Raw genomic sequence first — 25,346 nt, 5'->3', positions numbered from 1 at the left:
TTAAACAGAGGCTTAAAAACTAGTAAAAGTTTCATTTATTTGAAGGGAGAGTGATGAGTTGGGGAGATTTTATCAACAAAAAAGGAACTATATGTGGTAAGGCACAGAAGCAGAAAAGAACCTCTCTTAGCGAGGAACAGCCTGTTAAATTAAATAAATGAATAGGACAGTGCTCAGAAATAAGGCTAGAGACCAAGGAGGTTAGGGGGAATCATGTATAGCATGCCAGAGAATTTAGACTTATTTAAGAGGGCTTGAAAGGCCCATTGGAACATTTTAAACGGGAAAGTGACATCACCTGGTGGCAGTGTAGAGCATGGATTAGGGGGGTATGAAATAGATATTAGTGAGTGATTTTATAACATTCATTGAAAAGTGGTTGAGCTAAAAATGTGGCTAAGAGGTTTGGAGAGAGGTCCATAGGAAGTAGACCTTGATTAAATGAGAGGAATGAAGAGGGGGATGGGGAAAGAGTGAAATGCAGATGGAGATATTTCAGAGTCTAGAGTTTAAGGGGAGAGACCTGAAATCTTAGAGATTTAGATTTTTAGATCTAGGTAACATTGTAGTATAAAGGGTAGTTAAAGCATTAGGTTTGGGTGAGATAAAAAGAGGAAGACAAAAGACCAATCTATAAAAATAAATAAATAGGTTAAAAAAGAGTTTGAAGAAACCATCAGAGAAACCAAGATTGAAGGTTAATTTCAAGAAGGAAGGAAAGGACAACGATGTTAAATGCTATAAAGTGATCCTGTATAAGTTGAAGATTGAAAAACACCTGTTATACTTCGAAATTGTTAAGAGGTTGTCAGTGATCCTACAAGTTGATGATAGATGTTATATTACAATTCATTTTGGGCCTGACAGGGAATATTGGTAAGTGAGAAGTAAAGAGGTTTGATTCTGAAAAAAGAAAACAAACAAACAAAAAAAAAAACAACTCAGGTACAGTAGGTAGAATCTAGATACAGATACATGCAAAAAAAAAATTTTATTTATTTATTTATTTATTTTGAGACAAAGTCTCGCTCTGTCTTCCAAGCTGGAGTGCAGTGGCACGATCTCGGCTCACTGCAAGCTCCGCCTCCCAGGTTCAGGCCATTCTCTTGCCTCAGCCTCCTGAGTAGCTGGGACTACAGGCGCCCGCTACCATGCCTGGCTAATTTTTTGTATTTTTTTTTTTAGGAGAGACGGGGTTTCACGGTGTTAGCCAGGATGGTCTCGATCTCCTGACCTTGTGATCCAGCCACCTCGGCCTCCCAAAGTGCTGGGATTACAGGCGTGAGCCACTGCACCCAGCCCATGCAAAAATTTTTTAGGCAAGTGCATGAACTCTGATGTGGAAACAGCTTCATGCTTTCAAGATACTGAAAGATGGTGAGTGAGAGAGGCTGCAACTATAGTGATGAGGGGGGGATAGTATCAAGATATGGTTGGAGGAGTAAGCAAAAGCCACTTGACACAAGGCCTTTAAGGACCTGTGGAGAAGTTTGACTTTTTTTTTTTTTTTTTTTTTGAGATGGAGTCTCACTCTGTCGCCCAGACCGGAGTGCAGTGGCATGATCTTGGCTCACTGCAACCTCAGCCTCATGAATTCAAGCGATTCTACCACCTCGGCCTCCCGAGTAATCCTGGGATTACAGGCACACGCCATCATGCCTGGCTAATTTTTGTATTTTTAGTAGAGACGGGGTTGCACGCTATTGGCCAGGCTGGTCTCGAACTCCTGTCCGCCTCAGCCTCCCAAAGTGCTGGGATTACAGGCACGAGCCACCATCCCCGAACCTTGATTTTTTTACAAGTAGAGAGAGAAGCCATCAAGGAGTTTTTAAGCGGGAAATCACCTTGTAGGCCATCTAGAAAAGAAACTGTAGATTAGGAGAACATATGAATGGAAGAAATTCACATTTACTCAAATATTTTTCTTTGTGTTTACTCGCACATTTTGAGTTGTTCTTTCTGTTTTCTTATTCTATATAACCCTAGTTAGTCCTTTCATTTCCTCATAGTGAGAAACTAGTACAAAAAGGATAGAAAAGGCAATCTTAATAAATTCAGAGAATTGCATTTGTTCTTATTTACAATTAAAGGTGACATAAATTGACTTTTCGATTGAACTGTCTTTTTTGGGGTTTAGACTTTTAAGATATTAAAGTCAATGAAAATTTCCTGCCTATCTGATACTCTTCTGGCTTGTTTTTAGTAAGGCTCCTAAAGAATTTACTTTTCTTTTAGAAATGTCATTTAGAGGCTTTTAAAATATTCTCAGTATTTTTAATGGAATGTAGAATTAAAGTGTTTTTGTTTTTTTTTTTCCTGTAAGAACAAGGCAGGAAGAGAGCCATATTTAGCTGCATGAAGATAATGTTAACATAGGATATGATGTCCCCGAAATAGGCAGTTTACAGAGAAGAGGGAGGATTTAGTATAATTTTGCCAGAGAAGCTCTATGTCTCATAGTGCATTATTTTCACATTAAAATTGAGGCAGTAGGGGGCATAGAGCTCATTTAAATAGAATTATAGCCAGAACCTTCATTTTCCAACTCTTGGGCTAGTGCTCCTTCCACAATTCCTATATTTCCTACAGGTCCAAGTAATGTTGTCAAAGATATATTTAATTCATCTAATAACAGGGTCCGTGGGATCCCTGCCTAAAAGGGTATTCAAGACCATTTAGTAACCTGATGTGCAACATTTGTAAGGGTGAGCAAACCACCCGTCTTAAATGCCTGCTTTCTTCCTTATCACAAAGAAGTATTTACACCAAAGATACCCTAGACATATAGACTACCAAATAAAAACTACAGGCTCAGCCTATGAGATTCATCTCAAATAAAGGATTTGCCTCAATGTTTTTACAAACCTCTTCTGCTTTCCTCCATCCCACTCTTCCCCAGTTGCATTACTTGGCGTACAGCTTTGGAAACATTGTTCTGTCAGCTTTGGCTAAAATACTTTTCACACCTACCCTAGGACATTTCTTTGAAAGAAAAAACAAAAACAGTATTTGCTTGTATTGTTGCTACTCAGCTCTCTTTTTTTTTTTTTCCCCTGAGAGTCTTGCTCTGTCGCCCAGGTTGGAGTGCAGTGGCACAATCTCGGCTCACTGTAGCCTCTGCCTACCGGGTTCAAGCTATTCTCATGTCTCAGCCTCTTGAGTAGCTGGGATTTACAGGCATGCACCACCACACCTGGCTTATTTTTGTATTTTTAGTAGAGATGTGGTTTCACCATGTTGGCCAGGCTTGCTCTGAAACTCCTGACCTCAGGTGATCCATCCACCTCAGACTCGCAAAGTGCTGGGACTACAGGTGTGCACCACCACGCCTAATTTTTTTGGTAGAGACAGAGTTTTGCAATGTTGCCCAGGCTGGTCTCAAATGCCTGAGCTCAAGTGATCCACCTACCTCGGCCTCCCAAAGTGCTGGGATTACAGGTGGGAGCCACCACTCCCAGCCAGAGATTTGTTTTTAAATTTCTCACATGTCTAAACCCGCCCTTTCCCATGTGTGTTGTGAGTTTCACTTTTGTTGCCCAGGCTGGAGTGCAATGGCATGATCTTGGCTCACCGCAACCTTCGCTTCCTGGGTTCAAGCGATTCTCCTGCCTCAGCCTCCTGAGTAGTTGGGATTACAGGCATGCACCGCCATGCCCAGCTAATTTTTTTTTTTTTTTTAGTAGAGATGGAGTTTCGCCATGTTGGTCAGGCTGGTCTCGAACTCCCAACCTCAGGTGATCTGCCCACCTTGGCCTCCCAAAGTGCTGGGATTACAGGCGTGAGCCACCATGCCCAGCCTGCCATGTTTTTACTTCCTTTCCACCATGCACCCTATGCTTTTCTTCTTTCTCACTTTACACATTATCCTCCTAGCCTGGAGGATTTTCCCTCCGTTTTGGGAAGTCATATCTAAATGAAGTTCTAATTCTCTCACAAAGGCTTTCCTAATTCTTGATCTCTGCTGTCTTCTGATTTCTGAAAGCTTAAAATCTACTCCACATTAAATAGCCCTTAATTTTTTATTGGATGAAAAGACCCTACAGAACATTAATTCCCAATCTGTTAAATATATTGTTCTTATTTTCTTATATTAGGCATCTAGACTATTCTTTGAAATCTTTATTCCATTTCTTCTTAAGCACTACTGAAAAAAAATATATGAAAAGACAAAATTTCCATATTTGAAGAAGGTGGTGAAATGTAAACTTTTTGAGGCTGGAAAAGTTTTATTAAGCACAAGTAACAAGTGTTTGTTACACATCTAAGAGTAGTGCTATTTCTTCAAACCTTTACTTACAGATGCATATGATTAAGGGAAAACAGCTGCAGCCAGAGGAAAAGGAAGTGGTAGAGATGACAGTTTATGCAGCTAGCCAAACTGGGTAGACAAACTGAAGGCCACATTAGTAAGGATTGACTGACATGTTACAACATCTATGTAAAGAGAGTTAAAGAGTATTACATTTATATTGAGAGTGCGTAAATGTTATAATTCCCCCATATCTCTACTAAAAAGGTATTATATATAGTATATGGAAAAGGGATTGATAGTTAAACGAGGAATATAACTTCCTTTGGGAAATAAATTCTTTGCAAGATGGCTTCATTTTAATTTCATTTTTTATATTTTTTGAGACAGGGTCTTCCCCTGTTGCCCAGGCTGGATTGCAGTGGCACGATCATGGCTCACTGTAGCCTGGACTCCTGGGCTCAGGCACTCCTCCCACTTCAGACTCCTGAGTAGCTGGGACCACAGGCGTGTGCCACCACACCCAGCTAATTTTTATTTTTTGTACACACTATGTTGCCCAAGCTGGTCTTGAACTCTTAGGCTCAAGTGATCCTTCCACCTTGGCCTCCCAAAGTGCTGGGATGAGCCACTGAGCGTGGCCTGCAGAATGACTTTATATCTCGTGTAGGGCAAGGTTACAAGAAGTTTAATGATACGGAGTGGTTGAAACCCTCTAAGCCAACTGTTATTAATTAGTTTTATAGGTTATTCTTGGAGCTGCAACTTCTGTAACTTTTCTTGGTTAATCTTTAGGTAAAAAGGGGACAGATCGATTTATTAGCCATTAGTTGGCACCTAAAATTCTTTCTAGTTATAAATTCATGTGTCTCCAATGAGAGACCTAAACATTTTCTTATTGTTCTGTACTTCCTCTTGGGCACCCACCACTGAACATCTTAACCCTTATTCTAAGAGGTTTTGTATATAATCAGCCTCAGGGCTGCTAAAAGAGAGAGATGACATTTCCTAACCAAATTCAGCTTCTTCAGCTCAGAAAAAAGGATCTTTTTTGTAACAACATGAAAACCTATACAGGGGTTTAATCAATTTTCTCTATGTCCATTTATCCCATTTTCCCTTTTAATTCTGTCATTTGCCTTTGAAAAGGTGAGGAGAGGGACACTCCTATGTCTTGAAGAAGGTATATATATATATGTGTGTGTGTGTGTGTGTGTTTTGGTAGAAGATAGAACTGTATATATACATAGACCCCCTGTTTATTTGCTTGACTTTGTAATAACCATCAGAGGACTTTTTAAACAGCATTTCCACTAGGAAAAGCTGAAGCCTTATGCTACAAATTTGGCGTCTTTTTTATTCGCAGGCTGAAATTCTAACCCTCCTCCTTCACCAGTATCTCTAAGTTACCAAGAACTCAAGATATTTTTTAGAAGTTTGATATCTTGACCAAGTTCTCTTGAACCCCCACTGGATAGGTGACAGAACTAGGGATATTCCTTAATGCCCGTATGTAGACATATTTTCAGGGCAGGGATAAGAAGTCTGCTACTACATTTGTAGTCTGCAATTTTATGCAATTCTAAAAGGTAAAAAAAGAAATTGAAGTCAGGAGTACAATGTAGAAATTCCTATCTACAGCTGAGAATGTTAATCATATAGAAGTGAAGTTGGGGACAGAATGAGCATTCACTGAATCAAGATATGAGTAGATTAAGATTCAGCTTGGTTTATTTTGTAACAGAAATGTCTTACACAGCACTGGAAATATCCATCTTAACCACAGATGAGATAGGTGCAAAAAGGAAGGGTTCTTTTAGCTTTCTGAATAGAAATTAAGATATTATAGCTGTTCTAGATTGGGTGAGTGGTAAAGTCTGAGAAGCTTAAAATGAAAATGTAATATATCTTAAGAACCTCCAGAGCTTTGAGAAAGTAGTTTTCAAGTCAGTCTGTTATTAAATATTTTGGACCTTTTGTCCCAAAATTTTGCATGTAGTTTCAGGAGTTTTCCATGAACCACAGACTCTAAATAGTCCTGTTGCATTCCAAAGTAATTTTTAGGCTTGACCCCAAGCTGTTGGCACATTAAGTGATTTTGCATGGAATTGATTAAATAGTACCTAGCTCCGAACCATCCAAATAAGGGTTTGTCCAAAGTCAGGTCTGAGAGCAATATACAGTATAATGTTATCCTGAGACATTGACATTTTCTGGTAGAAGATATTAATAAGAAAGTTAACTAAGTATTAGAACATTGACAGATTGGTGTTTCAGAGGCTGAACAGCTTGATGCATTCTTCAAATTGCAACTTTACAAAGTAAGGTAATGTAGTACTTCTCGACTTTAAAAATCTATACTGGGTCATAGCCTCCTTTTTCCATACTGGTATTCTACAGAAGGCAGAAGAATCTTGAGAGTAAGTTGCAAAGACAGATAATTCAGCCTGAAACACAATTATATACCCTATTTGGCCAGGACATAGGCTTTAGGCAAGTAAGTACTGGTCTAGTCAAATTCCTTAAGAAGTTATAACTTCTTGGCTTCCAGGTCTAAGAACACTTCCTGATGACTGCCGAATATGAAACCTGGCTTTACCATTTACTAACACTGTGGTCTTGCATAAGTTAAACTTATCTATGTTTCTGTTTCCTCATCTGTAAATGGGGTGGGAGGAGGGAGGAAAAAATAATATCTATCTCATAGGATTGTTAAAGCACTTGGAGCAAGACCTAGTAAGTGCTGCATAAGTGTGTTTTGGTGAATTAACACTAGCCTGGCTTTTCTAACCTAGCAAAGTTTTAAACCTGAAAGTTTGGATTTGCCAGTCAATAATAATACTGTTTGATTTGTTTTGACAAAATTCAGCTCAGCCAGCAGTGGCTTTTGAGTGATTTCTGTGTGGCAGCCATTGCTAGGTGTAGGTATACTTGAATTTAAGTATGTGCAGTGGGGAGGGGTATATTATATGGTTCAAAACTAATAAGGACAAACATGACCTTATAGTTAGTAAATGATTTATGAAATGGTTCATTTGATTAATTGTACAATCAAAAGAAACTTTTTTTTTTAGGAGACGTGTTCTTGCTTTGTCACCTAGACTGGTAGTGCCATGGTGTGATCATAGCTTACTGCAGCTTCAAATTTCTGGGCTCAAGTATTCTCCTACCTCAGCCACCCAAGTAGCTGGCATGAGCCACCACACCTGGCTAAAATGAATATTTTTAAGCCCAAGAAGTCTAGTTCCTTTTGAAATAAGACTTTCTGGGCCCTTTGTATACATTTCCATGCTTTTAGAAGGTAGCTTTTAATAATATGTACAGACTGCAATTTAATTTTTTAGTAATAATGCCCCAAGTGCTAAAGATAAAACTTCTAAAAATTTTGGCAGCTGGGTGTTGTGGCGGGCACCTGTAATTCCAGCTACTTGAGAGGCTGAGGCAGAGCCTACTTGAACCCAGGAGGCAGAGGTTGCAGTGAGCCCAAATGGTGCCACTGCACTCCAGCCTGGGCAACAGACTGAGACACCATCTTTAAAAAATCTAAAAAATTTGAAATTTAATGTATTTATTACCTTAATCCAGTTTTATATGTATACACAAATTGGTTATAGTATCTATTTTGTTACCAACTGATAAGTAAGAAATAAGTCAAACATCAGTAGATGAAAGGACAAGCAAAATGTGCATTATATTGTGAAATATATATTTGATCTTCATTCTTGTGTTGTGTCATACAACTCCAACAATCCTTAGAATCTCCAAAGTGAAGTATCCTTTTTTTTTTTTTTTTTTTTTTTTGAGGTAAGAGTCTCGCTCTGTCGCCCAGGCTGGAGTGCAGTGGTGCGATCTCAGCTCGCTGCAAGCGCTGTCCTGGGTTCGCACCATTCTCTTGCCTCAGCCTCCCGAGTAGCTGGGACTACAGGTGCCCGCCACCACACCCAGCTAATTTTTTTGTATTTTTAGTAGAGACGGGGTTTCACCATGTTAGCCAGGATGATCTCCATCTCCTGACCTTGTGATCCGCCTGCCTTGGCCTACCAAAGTGCTGGGATTACAGGCGTGAGCCACCGCGCCCGGCCAGTGAAGTATCTTTGTATGCTAACAAGTTGACTGAAAGCCATGCACCTCTAGGTAGCTATTGGATGGATGTTAGTTACCCAGAAACAGGCAGGATTAGAGGGTTGGGACTTACAGTCCTGCCTGTTAATCTCTGGGGAGGAGAGAGGGCGTGAAGGTTAAGTTGATACCAACAGCCAGTGATTTAATCAATCATTGCCTACTTAACAAAGCTTCCATAAAAATCCAAAAGGACTGGATTCAGAAAGCTTCCAGATGGCTGAGCACATGGAGGGTGGCATCCCCTTCCTACATGCCTTGCCCTGTGCATCTCTTCAACTGTATCCTTTGTAATATCCTTTATAATAAACTGGTAAATCTGTCTCCCTGAGTTCTGTGCGTCGCTCTAACACATTAATCAGACTGGAGTAAGAGGTTGTGGGAACCCCAATTTATAGCCAGTTAGTCAGAAGCATAGGTAAAATAACCTGGGGCTTTAGATTGGGATTGGAAGTGGGGAGCCCTCAACCTGTGGGATGTGACACTGTCTCCAGGTAGATAATGTTGGAATTGAACTGGGTGGGAGGACACCCACCTGGTGTCCACTGCAGAAGCGATTGCTTGCATTGGGGGAAATCTCTCATACATCTGGTCACAGAAGTATTCTGGTGATTGTTGTGGTGTGAGTGCAAAGGACAAAATAGTTTGTTTTAGGTACAATGGAATATTTTTCAGCCTTGAAAAGGAAGGGAAATTCTAAGACATGCTACAATGAAATAAGCCTGTCACAAAAGGACAAATATTGTATAATTCCACTTGTATGAGGTACTTAGAATAGTCAAATTCATAGAGACAAAATGGTGGTTGCCAGAGGCTGGCAGGAGAAGAAAATGATGTTATTGTTTAGTGGGTATAGAGTTACAGTTGGGGAAGATGAAAAATAAAATCTGGTGATAATTGCACAATAATGTGAATGTATTTAATGCCATGGAACTGTACACTTAAAATAGTAACTTTTATCTATATTTTACCATAATTTAAAAAACACAACATTATTTCCCTACAGTGACCAAGATACAAAAACCACTCATTTTGGAAAACAGCTGTAGGAAATGACAACCTCCCTTACTCTCTCACCTCTGCACTTCCCCCACCTTATCACCTGCCTTCCCCCCCCCAAATTAATTTGCTAAATGTAAATTTATGTTTATAAATTTTATATTAACTAAATTTTGGTAAATATAGTGTGCTTGTTTAGGAGCTTTGTGTTTTTTGTTTGTTTGTTTTTGTTTTTTTTTTTGAGAGGGAGTCTCACTCTGTCACCCAGGCTGGAGTGCAGTGGCGTGATCTCCTCTCACTGCAAGCTCCACCTCCTGGGTTCATGCCATTCTCCTGCCTCAGCCTCCCAAGTAGCTGGGACTACAGGCGCCCGCCACCACGCCTGGCTAATTTTTTTGTATTTTTAGTAGAGATGAGGTTTCACCGTGTTAGCCAGGATGGTCTCGATCTCCTGACCTTGTGATTAGCCCACCTCGACCTCCCAAAGTGCTGGGATTACAGGTGTGAGTCACTGTGCCTGGCCAGGAGCTTTGTTTTTAGTAGCCAGAACAACTTTGAAAACCTGAAGTTTTTCAAATTATAAATTTCTTCATTCTTTTTATATACTATGGAAGATTGTATCTGAAGCTTATGAGAACATCTTAGTTACAAAGTTTTAGAACTAGAAGAAACCTTATTATCAGTTTATGCTTTTCACTTTGTAGAAAAGGAAAATGAGGTATAAAGAGATTGACTTCCCTAAAGTCACCAGCTTTTTAATAGTAAAACTAGAACTGAAAGCCATGGCTCTTTTGATTCTTAGTGCTCTTTGGACTACACTGTGCTATCGTGCTGTCCAAAGGCTTCATTGGCATCTCACTAGAAGAATTTACTGGGTAAAATTTTTAATTACATTATTGGACCAAGAGTTAAAGCTGTACTATGTTCTCGAATATTTGTAAAGTATCTTCTGGTCCCATTGAAGAGATAAACAGAACATACTTGTTTGCCCTATAGACAGGGTATGGGTGTGTGTGAGAGAGAGAGTGCGTATGTGTGTGTTTGTAAGAGACAGACTGACACTGACTACTCTATCTCCAAAATCCTCTTTATTCTAGCAGTTACAGGAGTTCCAATTCTGCAGTCAGTCCTATTCAGACTATAAGCCTTCTGGGTCAATAGGCTTACACAAATATAAAGGAAACCCAATTTAGTTCTTTGCTTAGAAATATGAACAGTCAAGAAAGAAGCATTCCAACAGCATGAAACCCAAGATGAACAAGCATTACCTGAAAAACACAAATGAAGAGAACAAAAAGAAAAGCTTTATAGATATAGTGGATAGTCCTAGGATTCCTAAAAAGAAATTCCACATGGAACAGAGAAGATGGAGAGGAAATAGAAGAAAAATTATCTGAGCTAAATAAAGACTCAGGGCTTTAGATCAAATGGACCCATTAAGTATAAAACAAAATGAACAAACAATAACACACATTTAGATAATAGGCTTATGAAATTTCAGAGCCAAGGATGTAGGGAAATCTCATGAATATTTTTGAGGGAGAGATGAGAATCACTTTTAAAAAATCAGATTGGTAGACACTTTTATTACTTGGTACTAGAAAATGTGGACCAATGATTTAAATTTCGAGGAGAATTTTAAGAAACAACCTATAATTCTGAAGCAGACCTAGTTTGCTGTAAGTGTGGAAGTATACATAACAGTGTAGTTTACTTCCCCAGACCTTTGGGTAAGGGGGTGGGGGGTAGTGCTTGGGAGTTGTAGTACAGCAAAATCAAACAAAAAAATCTTACAAAAAGGAGCTTGAGATTCAGAATCAACAGAGGTATGTGATGAAAAGAAGTACTAGGTAGGCAGGCAACTGGGCTGTGAACTAACCCAGAACATAATTATTTCAAATTAAAACAGAAATCACTGGGGTCTAAACATGTCTTTAAGAACAACATGGATTTTGTTGAACAAATTCTAATAAATTGGAATATGTTAAATGTAATAAAAAGGCAAAAACTTCAGAAAATTAAAGCCTCTTCTGAAAGTCCAAATGTGAAGCAAACGAAAATGTGCCTTATTTTTGAACAGTGAGGTGTAATTGAGTATCAAGAATGTAAACACCTTGACACTTGGAATTTAGTGACATAAAATTGCTGTTTATTCTCTGAGTTTTACCATGCCCCTTGGATGGGCAGTGAATGACACTGTAAGTACTTTTTATTATCCAATTAATGAGAATCAACCAATAGATAAAAACTTAATAAATTGCAAATGATATAAAACTTAATGTGAAACTTAATTGTATAGTCAGCAATAATGGTATATGATTACATGGGGGAGCCAGAAGAAACTTCCTAAAGTTGATAGAATAAGAAATACAGGTTCAGCTATAATATCTAAAGTTATAACTAATACAAACTAAAATAAATCAGAATGAGCAGAGAAGGCGGGAATTAGGGTAAATCTTCTCAGTCTTTCGTGTGTGTGTGTGTCTGTGTGACAGAGTCCAGCTCTGTCACCCAGGCTGGAATGCTGTGGCACAAACTTGGCTCACTGCAACCTCTGTCTCCTGGGCTCAAGCTATTCTCCTGTCTCAACCTCCCGACTAGCTGGGATTGCAGGCATGCACCGTCACTCCCAGCTAATTATTTATTTATTTATTTATTTATTTTTATTTTTAGTAGAAACAGGGTCTCACCATGTTGGCCAGGCTGGTCTTGAAACTCCTGACCTCAAGTGATCGACCTGCCTCTGCTTCCTAAAGTGCTGGGATTCCAGGTATGAGCTACCTTGCCCGGCCTGCTCAGTCTTTTATAATGAGGCTACATTGTGATAAGAAATAATGGATTTTTAAAAAAAATGAGTATGGTAGTAAGCACTAGAAGAATTAAAAACAAATGACCCAAAATTGTAATTTCTGAGAACAAGGCTGAGGTTTGGGTTGGGATTAGGGAAGAGACTAAAGAAGTTTTAAGTGTTTTTTTGTTTGTTTGTTTGTTTTGGTCATTTTTTGTTTTTTATCAGTTTTGTACATGTATGTGGTCAGGAAGCCAAATAATTCTACAAATTCCCAGGGGCATTTAGTTATTTTTGAATGATTCTTTTGGTGTTTACTTCCATGTCGCTAGATAACAGTATTATATTACTACTTCTTACATGTTGACATCCCACTTACAGTAGAGAGCATAGCTGTCCCCCACCAGTATCGCACAAATATGCTCCCAGATCCCCCAACTTCCCTGTGTAATTTGCCATATCAGTCTCTTTTAAGATATGTCTTTCAGATTAGTCTGATTCCTCAGAGGAGGTTTTCCCAATATAAACCTCCACTCTTATGAGTTGGAGACAGTATCTAGGGAACTTCATTTTTTGAAGTGGACTTTTAACCAATCCTAATTGTAGCCTGGCGAGGAGACTTTTAAAAAATAGTGTAACATGCGGTTTGATTTTTTTTTTTTTTCTTTAGACGGAGTCTCGCACTGTCGTCCAGGCTGGAGTGCAGTGGTGCAATCTCGGCTCACGCAGCCTGTACCTCCTAGGTTCAAGTGATTCACCTGCCTCAGCCTCCCGAGTAGCTATGATTACAGGCGCCTGCCACCACGCCTGGCTAATTTTTTGTATTTTTGGTAGAGATGGAGTTTCACTATATTGGCCAGGCTGGTCTCGAACTCCTAACCTTGTGATCTGCCCGCCTCAGCCTCCCAAAGTGCTGTGATTACAGGCGTGAGACACTGCACCTGGCTGGTTTGTTTTTTTTTTAAACTTTGTCTTGTAATACTTTCATAATAGCAATGTTATTTCTTAAAATATCAAATCCCTATTGTGGAACTTGACTAATATTTATTTGCATACAGTAGTAGTATTATCACCGTTTACATTTTCGTCTTTTCACTGTAGCTCTAATATGTTTTACAGCAGTTTCAGTTGCCTAAAAAACAAAACCTTTGTTGTTGTTTGGTAAAGTTTTTTTAACTTTATTGAAACAGCTTATTTTATTTACTGCTTGGTAAATAAGGGTTGTGTGGGTCCATGCTCATATGCTGTATTGACCTGTAAATGGTTTTATAAACTTTTTGTATAAACTCTTAGAAATAATCTTTTTTGTAACTCTTAGAAATTCAAACTGGGGTACCCATAATATGAACCTCTTTTTAAAAAAAGATTGTATTCATTATTTATAATCAATACTTAAATTTTGTGAGATTTGTGACTACATTGACTAGATAATATTGAGGTACATATGGGTGTTCTATGGTATGAAAAATACTGAGTAGGTACTCACCTGAAAAGTTTCTCAGGGAATTATTTTACTTATAAACTAGGGAATAATGTGCATTGTGGAATGTTTCTGGAACAATGTAATATGACAGCTTTTCTATGAACTTTGAGTTTGAGGATAAGCATGATTTGGATTCTTAGAATAGAAATGCCAAAAGCTGATGATTAGGGAGAGAAAACATGTGTCTGTTCATGTCTAGCTTACGCTCAGCAACAGGTAAAGGTGTGACTTTTAAAAGCCCTGAGCTAATTGTACTTTCCAGTCACCAAAAGTTTTATAGGAATATGTGATACTAGCATATGCAAAAACCAACAACCTGTTTTACTGCTCCATCAGTAAGACTTTGTTCACTTGTTAGGACATTGCTCTGGTGGATCATCAAGATTGTAAGTGTTTAGGATACTGTTTTGGACTATGTTCAGAAATTCATTAGCTAATAGTCACAAGTGTTTTTTACACTTTCTCATGGTTTACTTGCAACTTCAGCTTACAAGGAACCTCTCAAGAACATGAATCCTTTTGATTCATCAAACCGTGGATTAAAACATATAGATAGCCTAATTGAGTTGCACTGCTCATTTTTAATAAAATGGCTTTTATGTTAGAATTGGGTTAGAAATAAGTCTGTGTCATAAAGATAAAATTTTCCAGAATAGTCTTGTGTAGGCAATCTCACTTAGTTCTGTGTGTTTTATCAATGTTCAACAGAAAGATCTATGAGATTTACGTATATGTACTTTGATGGAAAAGCCAGGAAGGAAGGTGCTCTTTAGCATTTGAAGCTAGTATGAATTTAAAGCATGGAACCATTTGTTCTGGATTGTCTGGGTTTCAAAGGTTTTCGTTCAGCGCTGCCCTTAGGGCTTTCTGTAGTGAAAGAAATATTCATACTATGCTGTGTAACTTGTAGCCACAGTGGCTGGTGGGACTGAAGAAGTGAATATTTAATTTTAGGTAATTTAAATTTAAATAATCATATGTGGAGAGTGAGTGCTTAGCTAGTGCAGTGTCTAGCAGTATCAAGAAACTGAGGGAAAACAAAAGTAATAAAAAGCACTGCATTAAAATAAATAGGACTTCTGACCCAAATTAGTTTGCTTGGCACAGCTTGTAGACTCTTTACCCTTAATTTTCATCTTCTACTATAATGTCATCATAGATCTAACATCTTCATTTCTGAACCTTACTAGCTTTTTTTTACTAGGATAGTAAGTTCACAACTTACACTAGAACTGACACTATTTTGATGTCTCTGGTTGATGCCTCCTATCTTCACCTCAACTTTCTTTTTTCGTCTAACTCCAGTACTTTCCACCAGTGAGAAAGGACTCTTATTTGCACATTGCCCCGTACATTTTTTTTTTCCATTTGAGAAACTCCTCTAAATTTTTCTAAACTCAAATTATTAAGGCGTTTGTTCAGTTTACCCCAACAAAACCCACACTTCTAAGGGTGTTTTCAAGTGACCCATTGGCACTGTTACACTCTATATCTAGAATCTTATTGGTATTTAAAAATTGCAACTTTACCTTAAAAGTACCAGACATGATTCTTTTTCAAAGAAGAGGTTTTGCAAAAATTTCTTCTTTTAATTCAAAATATTAAAACATTAATATTTTTAAAATTTTTTCTCCGAGTTTAAAAACTCATGTAGCATGCAGTTCATCCAGTTTGTGTCTTCAAGCAGAGTTGACTTTTTCCTGCAAAGTCACCTGAATTTTGAGCCCTTTGATCTCACAGATGAAACTCTTGTTTCATCTGTGAAACCCGTTTCATCCATGAAACCCTGTCTCTACAAAAAGTACGAATAATTAGCCAGACATGGTGGCACACACCTGTGGTCCCAGCTGCTCGGGAGGCTGAGGTAGGAGGATCGCTTGAGCCTGGGAGGCGGGTGCAGTGAGCCAAGATCACGGCACTGCACTCCAGCCGGGGCAACAGAGTGTGACGAGCTATGGTCCTGCATAAGGCATGCCCAGATAAGATAGAAAATGTTTTAAAACATTGCTACAACTAAGTACCTCCTGTCCAAGTTGTAGTTAGTGAGTTAGTGGATTTTTTTTTTTTTTTTTTGAGACAGGGTCTCCCTATGTTGCCCAGGCTGGTCTTGAACTCCTGGCCTCAAGAGATCCTCCTGACTCGGCCTCCCAAAGTGCTCAGATTACAGGCATGAGCCACTGTGCCTGGCCCAGGAAACTTTGATACTGTGTTTTGGATGCTTCATCTTCTTTCAAGGTGAATATTCAGCTTCTCTGTATGTACTAAACTCTGTAGTGTGTATGGCTTTCTAAAAACCATAACACTCAGAGCTTAGAGTTTCACATGTAGCTATACTTTGAATACTACTACAGATTACATAGAATGATGTTGCATCCCCAGAGTTATCCATAAATGGAGTAATTCATCTTGAATTTTAGACTATAGTTCTTAACATGAAATCTAATATATCAAAATTTAAATGGTTTATCATATACAGTGTACTGAGCATAGTTGTCAACATATCACACAAAATGAAGAAAGGTATAAGCATTCTTTTAAATGTTTTCTCTAAACCTGCTTTTAAAGACTTTTAATGCTAGTTCAGTACAACAAAAATCTTAAACCTTATAATAATTAGTTGTAATATGAGTTGGTCTGCATTACCAAGAAACTATTACAAGGAGATCAAAAGGAGATTTTTTTTCCCCTAGTAAATTGTTATTATATCAAAAATTGACAGGAGTCATGTCAGTAATTTCTTATGTTAGAAGAGAGGAAGGAGATACAGTAGGTCATTCTATTTAGGGACTTTTTTTTAACATTAGTCTTCCTGTTTTGCTGAGAAAGAATCAGTTATTTATCTTTTTTCTTTGTCATTGAGGAGGAAAACGTTACCAGGAGAAGCAGATTCTTAAATTATTATTTCATACAATTTTAGGAAATTGCTCTTGCTGTAAGTGAAGAAATTGTTGAATGCCCTGCCAAAAGGAAAACCTTAATTTTCACAATGGGCCATCTGTTTAACATTGAGGTTACCCCCCTTTTTTTTTTTTTGGAGACAGAGTCTTGTTCTGTCACCCAGGCTGGAGTGCAGTGGTGCAATCTCGGCTCACTGTAACCTCTGCTTCCCGGGTTCAAGCCATTCTCCTGCCTCAGACTCCCGAGTAGCTGGGATGACAGGTGTACGCCTCCACGCCTGGCCAATTTTTATATTAATTATTATTATTTTTTTAGTAGAGATGGGGTTTCACCATGTTGGCCAGGCTGGTCTCGAACTCCTGACCTCAAGTGATCCTCCTGCCTTGGCCTCCCAAATTGCTGGGATTACAGGCATGAGCCACCGTTCCCGGCCTGACCTTTCATTTTTTGTATTTATTGCAAGAGGGGCAAGATTCCCTCCTCCCTGGAATAGGGTCCTTCTCTGTGTTTCATAACACATTGAATGATTTGAGTAACTTGCAAGGCTTTTTCCACCTGCCCCCACTTAGGTTCATAGATTTTTATTTGACTGCTTCTCTTTTGCCCCCATGTGAAAAAGCTTCTGTTTTGCCCCCGTATGAAAAACCTAAGTAATAGTAACAAAACGTTTTTGCATTTTTTTCTTGACATGTAAATTTAGTGAATTTCTTTCTTTTGTAGGAGCTTCTTGGGTGCAAAGAGTTGAATCAGTCTTAATAATTTACTAACTCATTCATTTAAGAAATATTAGAAACCCTACTATATGTCAAGTAGTCTGCTTGATACTAGATGTCCAGTTGTAAGCAAGCAGATGTGATTGTTACCCTCTGGAATTTCTAATCTAGTTCATGGCACATTATCACCATCAATCTATGAGCATAGGCCCTGCTCTTGTTTTACTTAATTTCTATTTTTTTTTTCCCTTCAACCTCCATCCCCATTACCCCTTTGGTAAGCATATACTCTGACATACGTACCCTTAGAAATGTATTTGTCCTCAAAGATAATGTTTATGTCTGTTTTGCATGTATGTTAATGATATTATAGATCTGTTCGTACCTTACTTTTTTCACCCAATACCATTATATTTAATCCCTAGTCATCAGTCTTTGCTTCTGACTGTGTTAATTTTCTATTATCTGCATCCAACACATGCTTACTCATTTCCCCAGGTATGGAACCTATATTGCATCTCAGGCCCTGACACAAATAATACTTCAGATACACTTAAAGGACCTGGCAAGTATTTCTTTGTAGTACTTACCCAAGAGAGAGATTCTGGGTCATTGGTAAACACAGTGGCTTACCAAGCAGTTTACAAAGATTTCCATTTTCCCCATTCTCACGAGCACTTGATAATACTCAGCTTTCTAATTTTTTCTTTTAGTTTTGATGTATTATTTCTTGATTTCTCTGATAGTTGGTGAGGTTGAGCCTTTTTTCATATACTTGTTAGCCATATGAATTGCCTATTCCTATCTTTTGCCCATTGTTCTTGAGTTACCCAGTTTTTTCTTGTTTTTGCTGAAGTTCCCTACATTTTAAATATTCTGACAGTTTGGGATGATGAATTCATCCAAAAAAGGACATTTATCTTTTCTCTTTCTTTTTTTTTTTGAGACAGAGTCTTGCTCTGTCACCCAAGCTGTAGTGCAATGACGCAATCTCGGCTCACTGCAACCTCTGCCTCCTGGGCTCAAGTGATTCTTCTGCCTCAGCCTCCCGAGTAGCTGGGATTACAGGCACGCGCCACCATTCCCAACTAATTTCTGTATTTTTAGTAGAGATGGAGTTTCACCATGTTGGCCAGGTTGGTCCTGAACTCCTGACCTCAGGTGATCCACCTGCCTTGTCCTCCCACAGTGCTAGGATTACAGGCGTGAGCCACCACGCCTGCCCTGACATTTTTCATTTAAGATAAATCATTTATTTGAATGAAGCTAAATCTACCAATGTTTGTCTTTTGTGGATTGTGTAAAAATTAGTTTTGCTCTTTAAGTCTGTGATCTGCCTGGAATTTGCTTTCTGTATTCCATGATGTAGTGATCCAACCACTTTACCCATGTGGTAAGTTTTCCCAGCACAATCTACTAAAGAATCCATCCTTTCCTACTGCTTTGAGAAACCAGCTGTGTCAATCCCTAGTCCCATTCACATAGGGGTTTATTCATAAGCTCTGTTACTAGGTCTATTTGTTTCTGTACCAGCACCACTCTGTCTTTATTACTTGGACTTTGTGCAGTGTGTCTTAATATCTGGGAGGGAAAATTCCTATCTACCCCACAAATATATGTATATACCTTTGCTCTTTATAGACATTTTCTGGTAACTTCTTTATTAATATATAATTGACATACCATAACATTCAAATATTTAAGATACAACTCAATTTTTGTTTGTTTGTTTGTTTTGAGATGGAGTCTCGCCCTGTTGCCCAGGCTGGAGTGCAATGGCGCAATCTCAGCTCATGGCAACCTCTGCCTCCCAGGTTCAAACGATTCTCCTGCCTCAGCCTCTGAGTAGCTGGGATTACAGGTGTGTGCCACCATGCCTGGCTAATTTTTGCATTTTTAGTAGAGATAGGGTTTCACCATGTTGGTCATGCTGGTCTCAAACTCCTGACCTCGTGTTCTGCCCACATCGGCCTCCCAAAGTGCTGGGATTACTGGTGTGAACCACTGCGCCTGGCAATGTTTTTAATATATATATTCACAGAATTTTCACAGAATTGTGCAACAATCACCCAAATCAATTTTAGAACATTTTCATTACCCCGGAAAGAAACCTGTTATCCTTTAGTTATTATTCTCCATCCCTCCTGTTCTCCTCATCCCCATTTTATGGATATATATACTACCTTTTGTTTTGTTTTTGTTTTCTTGGTTTTTTTTTTTTGAAATGGAATCTCAGTCTGTTGCCCAGGTTGGAGTGCAGTGGCGCGATCTCAGCTCACTGCAACCTCCGCCTCCCGAGTTCAAGCAATTCTCCTGCCTCAGCCTCCTAAGTAGCTGGGATTAAAGGCATGCACCACCACACCAGCTAATTTTTGTATTTTTAGTAGAGGCGGGGTTTCACCATGTTGGCCAGGCTGGTCTTGAACTCCTGAACTCAGGGGATTCTCCCGCCTTGGCCTCCCAAAGTACTGGGATTACAGGCGTGAGCCTCTGCGCCCAGCCTACATTTTGTTTATCCATTCATCAGCTGGTGTACATTTGGATTGCTTACGTTTTTCAGCTATTGTAAATAATGCTGCACATGCATGTACAAGTTTTTGTGTGGACATGGGTTTTGCTTTCTCTTGAGAGTAGAATTGCTTTGTCAAATGGCAACTCTTTAAGTTTTTGAGGAAATATCAGATTGTTTTCTAATGTGACTACCATTTTTCTTCCTATCAGCAGTGTATGAGGGTTCCAATTTCTCCACCTGCCAAATAACCTTTATTATTATGTCTTTTTGATTATAGCTATCTTAATGGAGATGAAGCTGTATCTCTTTGTGGTTTTGATTTCCATTTCCTTGATGACTGATGGTGTTAAGCATCTTTTCACATGCCCATTGGCCATTTGTATATCTTTTGGAGAAATGTCTATAAATCCCTTTGCCTATTAATTGGGTTGTCCTTTTATTGTTTTTTTTTTTTCCTTTTTTTTTTTTTTTTTTTTTGGTTTGTTTTTTGAGACGGGAGTCTTGCTCTGTTCCCCAGGGTGGAGTACAGTGGCGTGATCTCAGCTCACTACAACCTCCACCTCCCGTGTTCAAGTGATTCTTCTACCTCAGCCTCCCAAGTAGCTGGGAATACAGGCACGTGCCACCATGCCCGGCTAATTTTTTGTATTTTTAGTAGAGGCAGGGTTTCACCATGTTAGCAGGATGGTCTCGATCTCCTGACCTCATGATCCGTCCGCCTCGGCCTTCCGAAGTGCTGGGATTACAGGCTTGAGCCACCGTGCCCAGCTGTCCTTTTAAAATTGTTGAATTGTAAAGGTTATTTGTATTTTCTCACATTCAGTAGGTTGTCCTTTCAGTATCCTTGTGTCTTTTGAAACATGAAAGTTTTTAATTTTGGAGTCTGATTTATCTATTTTTTTTTCTTTGTTACTTGTGCTTTCAGTATCTTTTCTAAGGAAACATTTTATAACCCAAGGTCACAAAGATTTATGCCTATATTTTCTTCTGAGAACTTCATAGTTTAGATCTTACATTTAGTCTTTGACTCATTTTGAGTTGATTTTTGTATATGGTGTGAAGTAAGAGTAAAATTTCATTCTTTTGCATGTGGATATTATGTTGCCCTAGCACCATTTGTTGAAAACACTTCTTTCACCATTGAATTGTTTTGGCACTCTTGTCAAAAATCAACTGACCATAAATGTCAGGTTTATTTCTGGATTCTCAGTTCTATTCCTTAGATATATTTGTCTGTCCTTATGCCAATAGCATTCTGTCTTGATTACTGTTGCTTTATTATGAGTTTTGAAATTGGGAAGTGTGAATCCTCCAACTTAGGTTTTCTTTTCAAGATTGATTTGGCTATTCTGGGTTCCTTGAGGTTCTGTATGAATTCTCTGCATTTTGTTTTTCTTGATTATAAGTGGAGGAGTCTTTTTTCTAAGTTTTATTTTTTTATTTTCTATAGACCTTTATACTTTTATATAAATTTTATAATCACTTTTGAGTTCCTCAAATTTCTGCTGGAATTTTGATGGCAATTACCTTGAAATTTTCATTCTGGGAGAGTTGACATTCTCAATGCTATTAAGTCATTCTTTCCATTTTTTAATGTTCTTATTTAAAATTTTTCTGCATAAAGGTTTTCTGCATTCTATTTTATATTAATTCCTAGATAGTCGTTTTGGTTGTGGGTGCGATCTTATTTATAATTTTTTTAACTATTTTTAGTTGTTTAATGCTAGCTAACATTGAACTGTACCAACTTTACCTAAGTTCATGCATTTGCCAAAATTGCTGAGAAGTCTCATTTGTTTTAATACTTTCTAGATTCTTTTGGTTTTTTATCAGGGTAATTATATCATCTACCAAACATATTGTTTTGTCCCTGTATATCTATTAAGAAAACCATGTGTTTTTTTTCTTTAGTTCATTAATGCGAATTACTTTGGTTTAACATTGGAAGATTTGTCATTCTTGTCTTTCAGCTTGATTTTGTATTTTGTATTTATATACACTTTACATGTTGTTTCTTTTTTTTAAGGTTTTTAAGGTTTTTTCATGCATGTTCAAAGTGAAGTGGACTTACAGTTTTATTTACAGTTCTAAGTTTTGGGATAAAGGTTACAATAGCCTCAGAAAGCAATTGTTGAGCAGCATTCATTTTCTGGAATAACTTCACTTAATGAAAGTATTTTAAGTGAAGGTGGTCTTTGATTTCCATTTGAAGTTCTGATGGTTATTTGCATATTCTAGCCTTTGTGCCAATTTTGTCCTTTTATATTACTCAAGAGATGCATGAGTTTTGTCTAGGTTATTTATTGACACATGATATTCTTTCATTTCTAGAAACTATGTCTGTAGCTCAAAGTCCTTTTTCCTTTAGTACATTATTTCATTTATTTTGCTTATCTCTTTCTTGTGATCAGTCTTGTCTGAGTACCCTTTCCACAAAACAGTAGTTATGAGTTTGGGTTACAGAGTCATTCTGTCATGTATCAGTTCCATTGATCAGATTTGTGACATTAGGCAACTTATGTAACTATTCTATGCCTCTGTTTTCTCAATTGCAAAATGGGTGTAATAATAGTCCCTAAAGCAGAGGATTGTTGAAAGGATTAGTTAATGTGTGAAAAGTGTTTAGAATAGTGCCTGACACTTTGTAAGTGTTCAGTTAATGCTATTTGCTATTAGTAGTAGTGGAAGCCTTTTCTGAAATCAGCTGTTGGTTCTCCATTGCTTTTTGTTCTTTGTTTTGTTGATATCTGCTCTTAATTTTCTTTTTCTTGTTTTCTTTTTGTTTACTCTCTTCTTAAGTTGGACACTAATATTTAAAGCTAGACTTTTGTAATGGATAATTGTAACTCCTTTAGATGTGCCCTGCACTATCATTTTTCTGATGATTATATCTGACTTACTAAGAGTCATGCTTATATTCAGGCTTTTCTTCTGTGTCTTAAGCTTATCAGTATCAGTAGCATCCTCAACAAGTCAGGTACCCCAGCACATTTTTACCTCTTAAGTAGTCTCTCTTTTGTCAATCCTCTTCGTATTCATATTCACCAAAGTTTTTGTTCTGGATTTTTAGGGATATACTTTGTTGTCTTCACCCTCCTTGCTCCCATTGCTCACTTGTACAAAAAACATTGTATTAACTATTCTCCTTTATTTCTCATATCTCAGATATCTCATAGAAGTCTCTTGGGGTTTGGGGGGTTTTTGTTTGTTTTGTTGTTATTGTTGAGACAGGCTCTCACTCTGTAGCCCAGGCTGGAGTGTAGTGGCTCTATCACAGCTTGCTGTAGCCTCGACCTCCCATGCTCCAGCAGTCCTCGCACTCCAGCCACGCCAGTGGCTGAGATTACAGGCACACACTACCATGCCCAGCTAATTTTTGTATTTTTTATAGAGATGGAGTTTTGCCATGGTGCTCAGGCTGGTTTTCAATTCCTGGGCTCAAGCAATCCTCCTACCTCGGCCTCCCAAAGTGTTGGGATTATAGGTGTGAGCCACTGTGCCTGGCCTTCCCTTGGATTTATCTCCTTCCCTCCTTGCTGGAGTTTTTCAAAGAGAGACTTGATTTGGTTAAGTCTTATGAGTTTTTGTGGGCCTGCAGATCTCTCTCTCTCTTTGTTTTTTTTTGATAGAGACAATGTTTTCCTATGTTGCTTAAGTGGTCCTCCCATCTTGGCCTCCCAAAGTGCTGGGATTACAGGAGTGAGCCACCACACCCAGCCCAGATACCTTTATCCTTATATTAAAACTGTATTTTTGTTCTATGTACAATTCTAGGTTAAAAGTTTGATTTCATCTTTAGCTTAAAATTATCTCTCCATTGTCTTTTGGCTTCCAGTGTTTATATTAGAAAGTCATATGTTCATCTGATCTTGTTCATTTTTAAGTAGTTTGTTTTGTTTTGGTACACTTTGAGGTGTTTCAATCTGACTTTTTTTCCCCCTTTAATTCTGAGAAATTCTTAAATAGTCTTATCTTTATTTTCTCCTGGAACTTCTATAGTATGGATAGTGATATTTCTACTTCTATTTCTATCTATTAAATTTTGTTGTTTTCTATCTCTTAATTCCCACAAAAAAATTCCATATTTGCAAATTACTCAACCTGATCTTTTAGCTCACTGATGTGTTTTTCAACTGTTAACTGCTCAAGCAATCCACTGCGTCTGGCATGAGTTTTATAAGAACAAGTTGGACTTGAAATTATCTAAGTTTAACAAGCTATTTCAGTGATTTTTTTTTTTTTACAGAATAAAATGTTTTTCTTCAGTAACTTGCTCACACTATACTAAAACCTAGATTTATTTGTTTTGTTTATAGTTTTTGTGAAATTTTTCAGACTTAAAAAGTATTCAATTAACTTTTGAAAGTAGGTCTGTGTTGCTGCCCTATACCAGGCCTCTTATTAGGAAAGTGATCATTTGCAAGTTGTTGTCATTAAATAAGCCCCAGTTATCTGGCTTTTGGGCAGTGGAAGAGGGGAGTCATTCTGTCAGCATTAAGGAAGTGAAGTTGTCATTAAAGTAGACCCTGGCACTGCAGTTTTTCTCCTTTCTGCTTCTCTCCTTTGGTGTTCATCCCCAGAAACTTCTTCACAGCATTATATATGTTCAACCAGCCAGGTTTATTTCAAAAGTAGTTTATTATAGTGTATGAAAGTTTTTCTGCTGGGTGCGGTGGCTCATGCCTGTAATCCCAGCAGTTTGGGAGGCCAAGGCAGGCAGATCATTTGAGGTCAGGAGTTCGAGACTAGCCTGGCCAACATCATGAAACCCCATCTCTACTAAAAATACAAAAATTAGCTGGGCATGGTGGTGTGTGCCTGTAATCCCAGCTACTGGGGAGGCTGAGGCAGGAGAATCGCTTGAATGTGGGAGTCGGAGGTTGCAGTGAGCCAAGATCGCACCACTGCACTCCAGCCTGGGCGATAGAGTGAGACTTCGTCTCGAAAAACAACAACAAAAGTGTTTCTGGCTAAGAGATAAATTATAGGACTATAGTCTAGATACGTACCATTTACTTATTAAGCTTTTTAAAAGGCTATTGTGGCTCAGCAGTCAATGGTATATGAGGTAATCGGGGTTGACAAATAACCATAGACAGATATTAAACAGACAGCACTGATATTATACCTTGTACCTCATCGTCTTTCTGCAGGTCATTTCCTCCTCTGGAACAGATCCTTTGAGTTCCTTCCCTTTCATCTTCTTCAACAGACACTTTATCCTCCTGACCAGGATAGTAAATTTGTAGCCAGAGTCTATAGTAAACATCACTAATTTATCACATCTTTTGCTGGCTAAGCCCTGTGTATGCCTTAGAATCATTCTCAGCACAACACTTCAGGAAGCCCTCAGTTAAAGTTAGCAGATGACACTTAGTTGTTATTTCTGTCCTATTTCTTGTTCCAACCAGAGTACGCCATTAACTTATTCAGGCTGTATTTTGAAGGCTAAAAAGGAATAAAGGTAGAAAGCAATTAAAGCATTTCCTAATATCCAAGATGTTTTTCTGCCCTTCCCTCACCTTTTGAAGTCTTTTATGTTATACCTACCCTTGTTTCTCTCTTCCTGTGCTTTTTTCTGCTGC

General features: G+C 38.2%; 1 protein-coding gene across 6 annotated transcripts in view; it reads left to right on the top strand.

The window, feature by feature from the left end:
• Nucleotides 1–25,346, top strand: part of ABHD17B (abhydrolase domain containing 17B, depalmitoylase) — a 50,250-nt gene that overhangs the window by 8,600 nt on the left and 16,304 nt on the right. The window contains exon 2 of one of the 6 annotated variants that reach the window (XM_054658140.2): nucleotides 1,186–1,377. The exons of 4 other annotated variants lie outside the window; for them this stretch is intronic. In XM_054658140.2, coding sequence (XP_054514115.1) covers nucleotides 1,375–1,377 — 3 coding nt within the window. In that variant the 5' untranslated portion in view covers nucleotides 1,186–1,374. Of the gene's footprint in view, nucleotides 1–1,185; nucleotides 1,378–18,989; nucleotides 19,111–25,346 lie in introns of those variants that run through there. One more of the 6 variants, XM_063787770.1, reaches the window with a different exon arrangement.

The sequence above is a fragment of the Pan troglodytes genome, chromosome 11, assembly GCF_028858775.2.
Source record: "Pan troglodytes isolate AG18354 chromosome 11, NHGRI_mPanTro3-v2.0_pri, whole genome shotgun sequence".
NCBI classification, from domain to species: Eukaryota; Metazoa; Chordata; class Mammalia; order Primates; family Hominidae; genus Pan; species Pan troglodytes.
The sequence above is the reverse complement of the archived record's forward strand: the minus strand, read 5'-3'. Positions and strand labels throughout refer to the sequence as shown.